This window comes from Olea europaea, chromosome 10 (genome assembly GCF_002742605.1).
Source record: "Olea europaea var. sylvestris chromosome 10, O_europaea_v1, whole genome shotgun sequence".
NCBI classification, from domain to species: domain Eukaryota; kingdom Viridiplantae; phylum Streptophyta; class Magnoliopsida; order Lamiales; family Oleaceae; genus Olea; species Olea europaea.
Genome location: NC_036246.1, coordinates 24,280,697 through 24,297,158, shown reverse-complemented (window position 1 = coordinate 24,297,158; position 16,462 = coordinate 24,280,697). Strand labels below are relative to the sequence as shown.

Below are 16,462 nucleotides of genomic sequence, written 5' to 3'. Positions count from 1 at the left end.
TCAAAATGTTAGAACATTGTACAAGTCATAATAGTAATAACAGAAAATTTAGCGAACGAAATTGTAACTCCAACATGCAAAACGCAGGTTCATAATAATTAAAATCGTTAATAATGTGAATTTTTTTATCCTATTATCAATATTGTCAATTTTTCCCAATTATCACAAAATAAAAATAAATATTAAATTTCAAATTAAATTTCCAACAATTATTTCAAATTATTGTTTACCAAAAATGAAAAAATAAAAATATATATTAAAAAAAATTAAATGTAAAAATTTTATTTTAATTTAGTCGTAACAATTTTATTTAAATTTGACAAACTAAATAATTTATTATTTATTAAAACCAAATAATACAAATTTTTTTGAATTAAATTATTAAATTATTTGTGAAAAAAATTGGGCAAATAAAAAAAAAGCAATATTATTTATCAAAAACTAATAATAAAAATAAAAATAAATATTAAATTTCAAATTAAATTTCCAACATTTATTTCAAATTACAATTAAAAATTTCCCAACAATTATTTCAAATTATTATTTACCAAAAATGAAAAAATAAAAATAAATATTAAAACAAAAATTAAAGGTAAAAATTTTATTTAAATTTAGTCGTAACAATTTTATTTAAATTCGACAAACTAAATAATTTATTATTTATTAAAACCAAATAATACAAAATTTTTAAAATTAAATTATTAAATTATTTGTGAAAAAAAATTGGGCAAAAAAAAGATAATATTATTTATCAAAAACTAATAATAAAAATAAAAATAAATATTAAATTAAATTTCCAACAATTATTTCAAATTACAATTAAAAATTCCCCTACAATTATTTCAAATTATTATTTACCAAAAATGAAAAAATATAAATAAATATTTAGAACAAAAATTAAATGTAAAAATTTTATTTAAATTTAGTCGTAACAATAAATTCGACAAACTAAATAATTTATTATTTATTAAAATCAAATAATAAAAAATATTTAAAATTAAATTATTAAATTATTTGTGAAAAAAATAAATTGGAAAAAAATTGGCCGACTGTCAAACCGACTTAAAACAGTCGGTGTGGGCCGACTGTTAAGCCGGCCCAATACTATTGCTATCCGACTGTTAACGGTCGGGTTTAAGCTAAAATGGCCATGCTTTCTCGCCGGAAAATCATCATTTCTGGCGAGAAAAGCTTCCAAATTCAAGCAACCAATATTTTTTTAGACTACATAAACTCTATTTTACTAATATAAACAAATAAATATTGAAAAAATCTCCAAAATCTAAATATTAAATCAACCAACGGTAACTTACCTTCACAAGACGTCGTCGGCGATAGATCAACCTTTCTCTGACCAGTTTTGTGATTTTCAATTTTGTGAGAGTCGGTTTTGTGAGGGTCGATTTTGTGAGGGGTATTTTGAGATTTTAAGTTTTAAATTCGATTTTTTTTAATTACAAAAAGGGATCAAAGATTACTTTGGAAATAGTATCGATTTATCCGGTCATTTCCTATAATTTCCTCATGCAATGGACTAGTTTGTTTGCTTTGGGTCGGGTCAACCCTGATTTTATGATAGCTTTTGAAATAGAATTGAACAAAAATGGAGCTTTCTTGTGTTTCAAGGAAAAAGTACTATTTTTATCTTTGTTGGGAAAAGTGTATATATATATATATATATATGTGTGTGTGTGTGTGTGTGTTTAGCTCTCTTTGAGTGATATGTGTTGTATCTCGTGCATTATAATTTGGTTAAAAATTCACCACGGTCAAACAATTATCTTTTCGTAGTTAAATTGAACTTCTATTATTTTTTTCCTAATTTAATAAAATGATAAAATATTTTCGTAGAGATCAATATTACTTAACTTTCTTATGAAAAAACCTTATTCACGATAGAACACTCCAAATTTTTTTATCTATGGCCTCAAAGTTGGTTGAGTCAGATTCCATTATCATACAAATGTAAATAGTACATGTACATGTATATGTATATGATACTAAGATATTTACTTATGTAGAGAAAAATGTCAAATCAATTGTGGTCAAATTTAAAATTCTTAAAAAGTTTCAGGACTAAAATTACAAGAAAAATATTTCTATACACGGTAAAGAGAAAGAGTGGCGTTGGGTTTTTCACCTCTTCATCTCTCTCTCTCTCTCTACAAATAATTATAAATTATAAGTTGCTATCATTATTACTCGCGCGCAGGAAAGTTAATTTTCTGTTATAATCTTTGTTTGAAGAGGTTTTTATGGCCGGAGTAGACAACCCGCTAGTCGTTGCGGAAGAAACCAAAAATTTTAGTAGTACACAGCGGTAGAAATATGACGATGGGATCGCACCAAAATCTTGTTTAACAACTACCCTTCTTGTAATACACACGAATACTTGCACTGCTCCCATACATATTAATTCAATATGTTCCCAGAATCTCTCTCAGATTTCAACTTCAGGTACTGCTACTACATACTTATGTTCAAGAAAACACCTTCAGGTTTTACTATTTTTCTTCTTATTCTGCCCATTTTCCCCTTACCATTTCCTTTATTTCCTGCAATAATCTGAGAGCTACTCCCAAATGGCTGTTATTTTATGTTCTCTTTTTTTGGGGCTAGAAAATGGTGAAATTGTTAACCCCTTTTTTTTTTCACTACTTTTGAACATTGATAATTTGTTTTTGGATTTTATTCCTTTTTTTATGCTTATTTAGTAAAGTTGGACCAAGTGGGTATCTGTTTAAAGATTGACGGCTCTGATTCCATCAAAAGAAAACTGAAGTCTTGGTTCAGATTTCTTGATTTTCACTGTTGAAAAACAATAGAATCTAGTTAATTTTAGTTTAAATGGAAATTTGACTGATTTTTGTTCAAAGATTTTGAGATTTCTGAAATTTAGTGAATTTGTATTCTTTAGGCATTTTTGCAGTTAAATTCTGCAGATAAGTGTATTTCATGTTTACTTCTATTCCTTGTTTTCTGGGGTTTTGGGTTCTGGGTTTGTCCTTACCGAATCATTCGGAGAAACTGAAAAAAAAATTGTATTTAGACAAGTACTGTTGTTTTCCGTGGTTATTGAGGAACAGCCCATGTGCAGCTGACACAGATTAATTACTTGTATTTATTGATACATCATCAGTTTTGGAACATTCTTGGTTTTTATGAAGTCATAGTAGGTATTTTTTAACTTCCTAGGAGTGCATCTTCTTCTGCTCATTTTGGCACACCATATTCAGATCTTGCCGAGCATGTCTCTTGTAATGGTTTTGCTGAATCTCAACCAAAACCAACCAAAATCACCACAATTAACTCACAAATAAAGATAAGCAGCTGGAATTTAACAACCCAACCTGTAACTATATTAATTGAACCAAACGTGATTACAATAAAGAAGAAAGGAGAAGGGAGATTGCAGAGAATTGGGGAAGAAGAAAGAGATGCAACATTTTTACGAATTCCAACTGATTTCTGTTCCTTCCCTCCACTTTGCTAAATAAAGGAAAAAGATGCGTTTTGCTAACAAAGAATGTAATGCACTTATTACAATTTTAAAGATAATGAATGGGTGTCATCTCTTCATTTAAAAGGTCGTTAATTCCGTTTGCTTCTAGCTCCTTTCTTTCATCAACTTGCTGGTGTGAACTGCTCTTCTACATCACATCTCTGTCTAGAAGTATACTGTTCTTGAACTTTTTGATCAACTGTTTTGTAAAGATTTCACGATTATATGGTGGGAAGTGATGTTGATACTACTTTGTTTCCTGTAGTCTTCAGTTGTATAATTTAACCCCCAACCTCTCTCTCTCTCTCTCTCTCTCTCGGTAAATCCAGATTCCTTGCATATGACTTCGTGTTTTTAGGAATTTTGTACATTCGTGGTATTTATAATTTTTTTTCCCATATGTTTTTGATGAGCTATACACTCGCTCTCTCTCTCTTACACGCACAAATACTTTGAGGCAATTATTTTTTCTTCTTGACCTTGTTTTTGCTAATCATAGCATTTCAAATTTGGTTTTCCACATATTATGGTAAAGGAAACAATTTTAAATTTCATCTAGTTTATCTGACACATAAGTATAAGCTAGAATATGTACTATGGCGTTGAACTTAATCCTTTCATAAGATCATCGACCTTATTTTTTCTCTGTTAATTCGAGTTGTTTGAAGGTTTTTAAAATTTTCTATATTTATCTGCTGCTTTTTTAGTTATCTGTTAATAGAATCTTAACGATAACTTCATATAATTCTTTTGTCCCACCTTTGTTTATAACATGAATGAATGCAGCATTGTTCTCTATGATGTGTTGCTATGCATTTCTTTTCCAGTTTTTCTAGTTATTATCATGAAAGATTTGAAATGGTGTCTGGCGTTATTAAACACTCGTTTGATTGACGGAAGTTGATTTTCTCTTAGAGGCATACTATTTCGATGCTGATATAATTGAAGTGGCATCAATAGCTTGTGCTGCGATAATTGCTGTATAAGAAACGATGGGTTCTCGATTCCAATCTCATCAGCTTAGCAGTGGCCTCTATGTATCGGGCCGCCCAGAACAGCCAAAGGAAAAAACGCCAACAATGAGCTCGGCGGCCATGCCCTACACGGGTGGGGACATCAAGAAGTCGGGCGAGCTCGGAAAGATGTTTGATATTCCTGTTGATGGCTCAAAATCTAGGAAATCTGGACCTATATCCAATGCTCCACCAAAGGCAGGATCTTTTGCAGGAACCGCTTCTCGTTCTGGACCTATTAATCCCAATGCCGCAGCCAGGTCCAGCTATTCTTCCTCGGGTCCTGTATCTTCCATGGGGGTATCTGGTTCTACGTCAATGAAGAAATCGAATTCTGGGCCACTTAATAAACATGGAGAACCTATTAAAATGTCCTCCAGCCCTCAATCTGGGGGAGTGACGCCTAATTCCCGCCAAAACTCTGGTCCTCAACCTCTAAATCTTCCTGCAACAGGTCTCATCACATCTGGACCCATTACATCTGGGGCCCCAAGAAAGGTTTCTGGTCCTTTGGACTCAACGGGATCGATCAGGCTACGTGGTTCCTCAGTTGCTTACAACCAGGCCATGACGACTCTTGGTCAAGATGATGACTATTCCTTCAAAAGGAACCTCCCAAAAGCTATATTGTGGGCAATGATTTTACTTTTCGTAATGGGATTCATTGCTGGGGGATTTATTTTTGGGGCTGTGCACAATCCTATTCTCCTCATTGTCATTGTGGTTCTATTCTGCATCGTTTTTGCTGTATTTGTATGGAATTCTTGTTGGGGAAGAAAAGCTATCATTGGATACATATCCCGTTATCCAGATGCTGAATTGAGAACTGCCAAAAATGGGCAATATGTCAAGGTTTCTGGGGTATGTACTTTAATGAATATGTGATCCCATATATTCTATAGATTTTTGTCCCAATGTCCAGTAAGGGGTTTAATTTCTAGCTATAATGTGCCAACCTTGAATATCATACTTGTGAGATGCAGATGTTATGATTAACTGATGTTTTTATTACACATGGTCCATTAACAAGAACATCCACCTATGAAAGAAGAAACTTCATAGTTTTTGAACTTTTATTGTGCGTTTCAAATCTAAGTGATCACATAATCCTGTGAAATACACTGCCTCACACAGTAAGGTGTTAGTCTTTTCCACCCAGATTTTTGTTAATCTACTTGCTTTTCCTTTTGGTAAAAGGCATATTAACCCCACGTGGTTTTATGAAGTTGCTGATCACCCATAAGGTAAAAAGTTTTGAATGTAGAGGTGTACTTATGTCATTTAAGATCAAAATTAGCCTGTTAGCTGGATGACTTGACTAGTCTGTTGGAATCTGAAAATTACAAGGGATTTAATAGCATATTTAGTTACAACTTAGGAAAGCCATGGGGGAATATTTGACCGCCTCTCAGGCCCCCCAACTGATTCTACCATAGAGGCCAACGATAGACAATAACTCCCCTCCGAACAAAGCTTACAATTTTCATCGTAATGTGCTCTCCAAAGAGTAACTCTTTGCTGCTGCAGAGTAAACCAATTTAAAAATTGGATAACATGCTCTATAGGGCATGAGTTCTAGTATCACAAGTGTTTCCTCATAGGAGAAAATTGTGGGAGGAGAGAACATTGTGATTTAGAAAGCCAGTCACAAGGTATGGGTTCACTTCAGCAACAGCTACTCAAAAATGGAGAGTGCAGCCACCAGATCAATATATAGAAAAAACTCCTCCTCCATGGAGAAGAGCCGGTGCCAATGGTCCTCATTATTGTGTAAAACTCCTGCGTAGCCCGATAGTCTCGATGTGCAGTAGGCCCTTTCGGTCTTCATAGCTACTATAGTGCTCAGTATAGCAGTGGCAGAATCCATTTCTGAGGTGTTTATGGTATATTACATGTGGTTGGAAAATTTATCTTGATGAATTTTTAACTCGCTGCATTAGTGTATAGCTGGTGTGTGTTTTGCTAGTTTTGTCACAGTAAATTTTGCATTTTAAATTCTTGTTTACTCAAATTTCTTGTTTGATGATTGATTATATTGTGGAAGGTGGTGACCTGTGGAAACGTGCCCCTTGAATCATCCTTCCAAAGGGTTCCTAGATGTGTCTACACATCTACCAATTTATACGAATATCGAGGATGGGATTCTAAGGCCGCAAATCCTACACACCGTCGTTTTACATGGGGAATTAGATCATCAGAAGTGAGTACTAAAGTTTATTGCTTGTGCAGCCATTTAAAGAACTGTTATTGTGAAACTATTTTAGTGATTTTTTAAAAGTTGGGGAAACAAAGTCTTCCTTGAAAAGTTAAAAGAGGAGATGCAGGAAACCTACATTTTGCTTCACTCCAACCTTTTCCATACGCAAGAAAGATTTAGAACTATATATCACAAATCCTCAATATGTACATGTACATGTCCATGCACGTGTACATGCATGCATGATGTACGTATACATGTATATATAGATCTATATGTATATACATGTATGTATATCTATATCTGTTATAACTTGGTGGTGCTTGACTAGAGTTTTTGTCCATGCTCCATGCAGAAGCATGCTGTCGACTTCTACATTTCTGATTTTCAGTCTGGACTAAGAGCATTGGTTAAAACTGGCTATGGTGCACGGGTGACTCCATATGTCGATGAATCCCTTGTCATTGAAGTCGATCCACTGAATAAAGAGTTGTCGCCAGAATTTGTCCGGTGGTTGGGAGAGAGGAATCTTTCAAGTGATGATCGTGTCATGCAATTGAAGGAAGGGTAGCTTTTTTTTTTTTTTTTTCTTTGGACCCTTCCCTTTGGACGTTAAAGCATGTTTGGCTTAGCTTAAAAGTGACTGTTAAGTAACTTTCTTTGCCAGACCCGTTTAAGCTTTTTTATCACTTTTATTCCCCGGGAATTTTGGTTCAAAAACTTGCTTTTCAAAAGTAGGTCTTTATTTACTTTCCAAAAACTATTTTTTACTCTTTTTAAGCTTTAGCGAAACATGGTCTCATTCATGCTACATGGAACTTTGTCTCTTGCTCGACTTTGAAAATGCCCCCCCAAATTCTGATAAGAAGGTGGATTTACTCAAACTTATTACAATAAAGAAAGAGACCCGAGACTGCAAATCCACGTGCATAGTTAGATTTAGATTGGAGACGCATTCTAACTTTCTGAATTCAATTTTTGGTATGATAGTTATATCAAAGAAGGAAGCACAGTCAGTGTAATGGGAGTTGTTCAGAGAAATGAAAATGTGCTTATGATAGTTCCTCCCGCAGAGCCATTTGCAACGGGATGCCAGTGGACTAAATGTATATTTCCCTCTAGTCTCGAGGGAATTGTTCTGAGGTGTGAAGATACGTCTAAGATGGATGTTATACCTGTTTAATAGCTTTTCTACGAGTTTGTGCCTTGTAAAAGTTTGTTTTGTGCAGCATTATGTCAATTATAGTCGAGATTCTAATGTAGTTTTTAATCAAAAGTTGGTAGAGTTTATACTTGTTTATTTGTTAGATTGTGAAAGGTTTTGTAATGTGAATGGTTTGTATCGTAAAAATGAGTAATTATACATTTTTGTTTGTGTAGATTTCTCTCTTTTTGCGTTCAGTCTTGTCCATGTATTGTGTGTACGGATCTAATTCTACTCTGCTATACAATGTGATTTGCCATATTTGATCTCTCACACACAATGTGACAGATACGTATGTATGGTAATTGATTGGGAGGGGTTGTTGACGCAGCTGAATTCTGAGAGGTAATAAATGGGGCGAGATTTGGCGAGGGCAAAGCACAAAGCTACCGAATTTGAGTTTATACTGGTTCCACTTTTGGGAGCGTTTTTATTGTAGATCTGATATGGGCTTCCTCTTCCTCCGCTTCCAATCAGTAGCATCGAATTGGGATTTTATGGTTCCAAATTTGTTCATTCTAATATTTACACAGTTTCAGCCCCAATTAAGGTGAGTGAATTCATTACTTTGTGCTTAGTGAATGTAAACTCTGATATCTTGAAATTATACCATTTTGGATAATTTAATTTTGGAAGAGTCGAATATGTGTTTTAATTGTTTAAGTTATTGAATTGAAGTAGTCAGAATGTTGTTTCAGGTTTAGATTTTTAATGGGTAAACAAGGAATTAGATTTGCTTATAGATACTGTGAGTTCTTGAAAGACAATACTGAGGCGGCTTGAGATATTGCAGCCTAATATTTTTGTTTCAGTAGTTACTTCCTTGTATCTATTATTCTATTTACAAGTCTTATTTCTGTCAAGTTTAGGTAGTAGGTAAATACTTTATCAGAGTTGCTCCTTTATTCCTGCTGTGAACTTGAAAATGTGATTCCTGATAGGGTCTTACAAGAAACTTTTGCTGATTTTCCTGGCCCAGAGTTAAAATGGGAGAAAATATCAACAGCATCAGTGCCTCGTTTTGATGGTGCCGTGATTCAAATCACGAATCTTCTTTATGTATTTGCTGGATATTGAACCATTGATTGTGTGAGTATACTAACATGCACACTGATCTTATGAATGGTTAATTCCTGATCCATGCTGCTGCTCATGTTTTTAACTATATTTTGATGTATTATGGATATCGCTTGAAAGATATTCCAGTTTTCTGAGATATAACTTTGACAAGGATTAAATATCCTTTTGAAAACTCCGGGTTAATCATCTAACAAATATTGGAACTGCCTGTTTCAAATTTGAAGGAGCCTATGAAGACTTAAAAAATAGAGAAACGATAAACTGTTTTGGAAAACAGGAACTGATTTCTCATATTTACAATGGAGTCTCTCATTTTGCAACTTTAGTTAAGATATTTGAGATTTAATAAACCCATTTAAAGCAAGTTCAAAAACTGACAGATACTGCCAGTTTTTCTTGATAAAATAGTTTCCCAATATATTGGGGATGACAACAGTGATCATTCCAGTAACTCTGCTTGTCAATCCAATGATGCACGTGAATCCTGCTGAGATATATATGTAATGCAAAATTCCTTCATTCTGTCAAAGTTTTGTGCTTGATATAATCCTGTCAAGGGTTCAAGGCGATACTTACTCACGTCTCTAGAATCAGTGTCAACATTGCTGCCAAATTGGAAATGAATCAATCTCAACGTATAGGCCTAATGATGTTTTTCTTCCCTTAAAGGTTCATTCTCATATTGATAATTACAATTTCACGGATAACACGTTGGGAGGAAGGTTTGATATGCCAAAAGAAATGGCGAATTCACATTTACGTATGGTGATAGCTGGGAGATATATTTACTTAGTTATGGATAATATGGTCCTCAATGTAGGAGACCTACAGCAGCACATTCACATTGGACTCGATGACAAATCAATGGCGGGACTTTCCGCTTAAGGGGAGACCATGTGTTCGATTGGTACCATGATTCAATTTAAGTTTCTCTTAAGGGGAGATTACGTGTTTGAGTTCTAAGGAGGCGATAGAAATCCATGAGGGATAAGAAGGACATATGTTCTCCCAAAGTGGAAAGTACGTAAGAAAACGATCAAGCACGAGGCTTGGATCATTACAAATGCTATTAGTGCATGGCAGACATTTCTTGCAGTCTACTGATGTTTCTAGTTACCAGTCACTTGATAGTTTCTAAATTTTATTAAGTTGTGGAATATTACACGTGCAATTTTCCAACCCTTCAGCTTATGAACTTGTTAAAATGGTTAAGCCAGATGACTTCTTGACATTGGCTGCGGTTGCACCTTTAAGCTGAATTTTCATTTTAGTAGTTATGATAGCGTTGTGTCTCGACCTAGTTTCGTTACATCCGAACAATTAGAACCGTGCGACTTTAACGTCTGACAATTCCCATCCCTTACGAGAAAACGTTAAGTCAGCCTTTCCATGCTCACAAATAATTTAACCAATGAGACTAAATTATAACCACTTTGAGAAGAGAATTTTGGAGTAAAGAATATATGAAAAATAAGTAAGATTGGTGAAACTTTCTTTATATAAATAAAAAGGAAAACTTTACAATCTCTCTAATAAATAAACTCACTTCACTTTACATAATTTACAAATGAGACTTCCATCTCTATTTATAGGCAAAGACCTTGCAAGCTGCTTTCAAATCAATGGCCATAATTTATTTGATCCAAGGGCCCTCATTGGATGCAAGTTGATTTAAACCTCATTTGACAAGTTGCATTCCACTTTATAAGTCATGCTTAGTTGTCATCAAGTGGACATTCTTTATCATTTTCCTTGCAAATGGATATAACTCGTATTTAACTTGCATCTTGATATTATCCTTGTCAACTTGATCTTAGCTTGCATCTTGATAATATCTTGCAAGTGGCACAAGTGGACAAGTTGTGCAAGTTGCCCAATTGCATCCCCAAAATATCCAGCTGCAGATTCATGTATTTTTTCTTCCAAAATGGGTGGTTCGGAACTTAGAAAAACTTTATTAATGTGCTGGAAAACTGCCCGCTTCAGGCAGCCTACCCAACAAGCTGCAAATGTCCCCAGCCTGAGTCTGCCTGCGTCCCCTGCTGCAAGTTGTTCCGTCCTGTTGAAACGTGTTACCTGCGCTGTTTTGCGGCCGCCCCGACCAATGTGTGTCATTTATTCCACGTCTCTGTCTATTTTTTATTTTTCATCCATCTTTAAACCAGCAAAAACGCTCCGTGATTGTGGGAAAACCACTCTTGTTAGTTTTGGAATGGAATGTTGTACTTTACATCAGGGCAACGAGACAGAGGAGTGAGGACCTGACGACCCCGCACCAAGAAAGATCATCGGAGAAATGTGGAGAGTGAAACTGAGCTTATGAACATTTTTTTATTTTTATTTTTATTTTCCTTCTGGATAATATCCTACCTTGCTTATCGTTGTAACGTTTCAATTTATACTGGAAGTCATGATGATATCTTGGGAACGGTCCATAAGGTAATTGGGATAATTGATTTATGTAACTGTTTTCTTGTACAAACAAGATAGCAATTAAAAAAAAAAAAAAAATTTATTTTAAATCTACTTATTTATATNGATTTATGTAACTGTTTTCTTGTACAAACAAGATAGCAATTAAAAAAAAAAAAAAAATTTATTTTAAATCTACTTATTTATATATAACTAAACTTTCTAAGGCTAGGCAAACATGCTCTCACTTCTGTAACTTTGCACCTTTTGTGTATTACCTGTGTCAGTTTTTAAGCTTTTAGACCGCAGTTCGAAAACCGAGGATTTTGCCCTTAACATGTCGATTAGGTGTAGCATAAAGATAAAAGTATCTTATTGCCCCTTAACAGTATCTATTAGTTTAAATAGATTAGGTAGGTTCCGAGTTCAATACAAGATTAGACACAACAGAACGGATCAATCCAGCATATTAAACATGAGGATTAGATGTATTATGAAGGTAGAAGTATATAAGTAGCTTAAATTCTTCAGCATTGTCTCTCAAATTCTTCAAAAACGTAAATGCAGAAAGATTTTCAAATATAGGGAAGACGCTTGGATTTCATTATATTCATGCAGCCACAATGCCAGAAACTATCTCATAACTTAATTTACAGCAAAAAGTGATGCAAAATTACCACTGAATTCAATTACTCCAAAACTACAGTCCATATCATAAATCATAACTTGATTTTTTCAGTTTACAAAACTTGCAGCACCGAGCTTAACCCTTAAGTTTCGACATCATCCGGTTGCCATGATGGGTCATAAGTTGCATCACAATGCACCATTTCTCAACAAGTGAATACTGCCTTTTCACCGGTATAGGCGTGCCATGGAGTCGAGCACCTTCCATTGTTGCTTTCCACAGTATATAGGCAAGACGCGAGTTACTGATTCAGTCACCCAATCAGCATCTCAGAAAAGCGCCACTCTAAGACTGCAGCACAAGCTCCACCAGGAAAATTCCTCCATCAAACCTCAAACCAGATGGTTCGGAAGGCTGAAGTAACCCGTCTACCATTCCACCAAAGACGTACAAGTATCGCCCTGAAGGATCAACACAAGCTCGATGAAATGATCTGCAGTTAGGTTTTTCGCCCATGGATTCAAGTCGTCTCCACATTTTTCTTAATAATCCCTTTGACTGAAGATTACTAGGCCGCATTTTAATTGAAGGCATCAAACTAATGTCCAAAACCCAAAAATCATCTTTCCTGTGCCTGTCTGTGTCTTCGCCTCCATAAATAAGTAGTCGACCTCCTAATATAAAGTTGGCTGAGTGACCTACTCGTGCGAGGGAAAATCCTTGGGGTACGTTACCTACATCAAAAAGTTGTTGTATCCATCTCCAATGACCTTCTGATGCACTCAAGAGCCAGACATCATTAAGCACTTCATATCCCGATCCCCTCCCTCCAAATAAAATTGTTTGTGTTCCTCCAATATGAGTTAATGTATGTCCTGAGCGGGATGGAGGAAATGGATGGGTCACGATTTCTTGCCATGTCCCAAAACAAAGATTTTCTGAGAGATCTAGAACCCACGTGTCTCCTAGTCTAAAGCCAGATAAACCAATCCCTCCATGGATAAGCATCCTCTTGTTATCAAGGCAACACCCGGCATGAGCTCCACGTGGTGGAGGGAAAACCACACCAACATCAAGTAGCCTCCAGGACAAAGTAATCCCAGGAGTTTCCTGCAATATAACTTGTCCTACCCACGTATCATTTTGGCGAATTCCACGGTCATTGATCCCTCCAAATAGGATAAGTGAATCACCAATTACAACACACGAGTGACCAAACCGTCCGCTTGGAATGCCTGAATCAGTCTTTTGCCACTTTAATGTCTTCCTGAAGTCATTACCAACATATGCCATCCATGTATCATCAAGATGCCTCCCTAGAGGGAACGAACAGAAAATGACAATACCAAAAAAACAAGAAAATTAAGTTAGTTTGAACCAGATAAACTTATATCAAATGATACTAAATGAAAGAGCAACCATTTAGTAATTGAATCAAGAGAAGGGATTGACAGTGGTCCATTTGATGATAGTGGAGAATGTAATTCATTTATTGGAATTTTATCTATACAATTTTTATGAAACTTATCAAAGCGAAAAAATTGTTGGTGATAATTAATGAACAAAGACATCCTTTGGTTAAATTGAGAAGATGTATGTTTACCCAGATAATAAGCCCTCCTGCAGTGTGAATGGATATTCAGGGAACCATTGTCCCTTTCCCCCTAGCTAATATTTTTTTTCACTTCCACTAGAAGTACAGGTCCGATTTGTGTTTCCTTCAAAGCAGAAAATATAATATGTAGCATGCTAAGACGGTTCTGGGATTTTGGGCTTCTCAATAATTAAAATGACAGCTCTTGTATGTGTGGTGAATATGTACAAACTAATTGAAGCGAGCCTCGATGGTTAAGCAATTTCTTTGAATTGCAGTAGGGAGATAAAAAACCGGGAGGAGCTAGCTAAGACGATGCCGATGAAATGAAGTAGCTTGTTGTCACAGTGTCAATACTTAAGAGAATTTTCACCCATTGATGTACTGAGGAATCCCTATCAGTCGGCTGACAAATACAAGAATGCACTGCACAAAGATTAAAAGGCACACAAATAAGGTGCTAGGCACAGAAATATAGAATGAGCACAGAACACTGCAGTTATGGAATCTCCCAACTATGTTTCTCTCAAACAAATGAATCTCAGGGAAAACTTAGGGAACAAAACAATTCCTCTTGTTTAGTGCCTCAGCAGCCTACCCCTATGTATAGGAAATGGGTGTAGTTGACACCCCGAGCTGGTGTGCTGACCAATTCTAGCATTGGCCACCTAGCCAATACGAAACCACCCACTAGGCATGTACTTGCAAACTGCCCTTGATGTTAGTCAGAAATTCCCTTATGAGTCAATTCCCACAACTGCCCCCACCAGGGCCAGTTTAGAGTCATCAGGTGCAACCATTACTTGACTTTGCACGCTAACTAAGAGTCAACGTCTGCTGCCTCCAACATCATAGCCACAAGCTGATATCAACCATGTGCATTGGCTTGGATAGAGTTTCTATCTAAAATATTCTGCCTTGATGCCCACAACTTGCCTCTATGCACTCTGAGACTTGAGCCTTACACTCATGCCATGCACCTGAATGTTGGCTGCATGCTGTACAATACTCGTTTCAATGGGCTAGCACTTAGACACATTATGGTACGAATTCAACTTACATTTCTGTAATGGAAAAACAATGTGCAAAACTGGCAAATGTATGGCCTAATAACTTTTTTTTTTATTTTTTTGTTATCCACCTAGGAATTCCTAACACGCAGAAAAAGTTGGAAATGATGATCAAGCCAATCGGGACTGGGTGAGGAAGCTTGAGGGGAATCTCTATTTACGAGTGTGGATCAACAAAGTCACAGGACCAATTTTTCTTCATAAATAAGGAAAAGGCTTTAAGAAAAACCGAGAGAAAAGGGAAGAAATCCCATCACTGCATATTGGAGAAGAAGAATTTTCTTCTTGCATACCTTTGAAAGCTATTACTGAGTTACTCCTTTCTCGATTAAAACAGTCTGCGGGTAATTAGTAGTCAACAACCAGAAGAGTTGACACGTTACTATTATTTATGCTCCCTGGATAAGGGATATCCGTCCGTTCTCAAGAGAAATGTTACACCTCATCTTCTGTGCTTCTTATCTTACATTGAAGTTATTGTTAATTAAAATTTCACACATTTCATTTTATTTCATTTATTTATTTATTTTTTTTACCTATCAAAAATAAATAAATAAATAAATTGTTCCTTTTTTTTTTTTTAATTGGGGGGTCAGGCACTGGTTAGTATCAACTTTGGAAAGCAAAAGAGTGGAATTCAAACTTTTCAGGCTACTAGAAGCTCTTCGAGAACTCCAGCTTAGACATGGTGTAGAAGTCAACAGCAAAATGTTTAGGGTGTATTAGGAACTTATAATACATTAACTGAAGGACTTGAGGGAATCTTTACATCTCTAAAATACACAAAGCGTGTAAGTTCTTATCGCGTTCTAATCTTTTGGGACATGAACTAGTGATTGCTTGCACAATTCAAAGGGCATTTGCCTAAGAACTAGCAGATGGAATATTTACTTTATCTATATGTCCTCCATTTTTTTTACCAGAAGCAAGCAGTTTGTATACATAACATCAATTCCTCTTCCCACATATCAAATTGAGTAGATGACCTCAATTTAGGGAGAAAAATAAAAAATAAAAAAAATTATTCAACTGCTAGCTATACAATATATTTGATGTTTACAACAATTAAGACAAGTAACTGTCAAATAGATTAAAACCACCAGAACAAAGATTATGATGCCAAGAATCATATACATACTAAGAAAAAAATAAATCAAGGGCTATAAATATACTTCAACAAGCAAAAAATAACATAAAATAAAAAACAAAAACGACTGACCTCCTTCACATCCCCCACCAAACAGAACAAGGCATCCATTCACAAAATTGAGGGAATGAGAAGCTCTGGGGCTGGGAAGAACCTCATCACCATCTGGGGTTTCAACCAATAATTTATGGCAATAGACAGAGTCCAACTGGTGAACCTGCTGGTACAACTTCTTCCAGTGAATTCCCTGCACAGAATTCGATGCTTTCAGAGCATCAACTGGGAAATTACCCCAGTCCCTCCTGCATACAGATTCCCATAGAGAATCAGAATATGCCAAAAACTTCAATTTTCTGCAAGTCATGGCAAAACAAAGAATTGATTCAATTGGTAAAAGGAGCAAAATCGAGAAAAGATGATCTTGGGCTAATATGGTTATTGGTGAAGACGATGATTCATCGCTGTTAGTGGCAGTGGTTCTACTGCTACTGCTACTTCTACTTCTACTGCTCTCAGCCATGGCAATGGGATACTACTACTGCGTATCTCTTGTTCTGATTGAAGTTGATTATTTGTTTTTTTATTATCACTCTGTCTGATAGATTTTTACTCCTA

General features: G+C 35.5%; 2 protein-coding genes across 2 annotated transcripts; one reads left to right on the top strand and one right to left on the bottom strand.

The window, feature by feature from the left end:
• The first annotated feature begins 2,142 nt into the window (after window positions 1-2,142).
• LOC111401584 (uncharacterized membrane protein At1g16860-like) lies at window positions 2,143-8,091 on the top strand. The gene is made up of 5 exons (XM_023029387.1): window positions 2,143-2,457; window positions 4,418-5,376; window positions 6,560-6,715; window positions 7,068-7,279; window positions 7,703-8,091. The coding sequence occupies exons 2-5, from the start codon at window positions 4,495-4,497 to the stop codon at window positions 7,893-7,895; spliced, it is 1,443 nt and encodes a 480-aa protein (XP_022885155.1). The 5' UTR covers window positions 2,143-2,457; window positions 4,418-4,494; the 3' UTR covers window positions 7,896-8,091.
• A 3,889-nt stretch (window positions 8,092-11,980) lies between these two features.
• On the bottom strand, window positions 11,981-16,462 carry LOC111401583 (F-box/kelch-repeat protein At1g51550-like). Its single transcript, XM_023029386.1, has 2 exons — window positions 15,920-16,462; window positions 11,981-13,352 (listed from the first exon to the last, which is right to left on the bottom strand). Exons 1-2 carry the CDS (start codon window positions 16,365-16,367, stop codon window positions 12,382-12,384), a joined length of 1,419 nt encoding a protein of 472 aa, XP_022885154.1. The 5' UTR covers window positions 16,368-16,462; the 3' UTR covers window positions 11,981-12,381.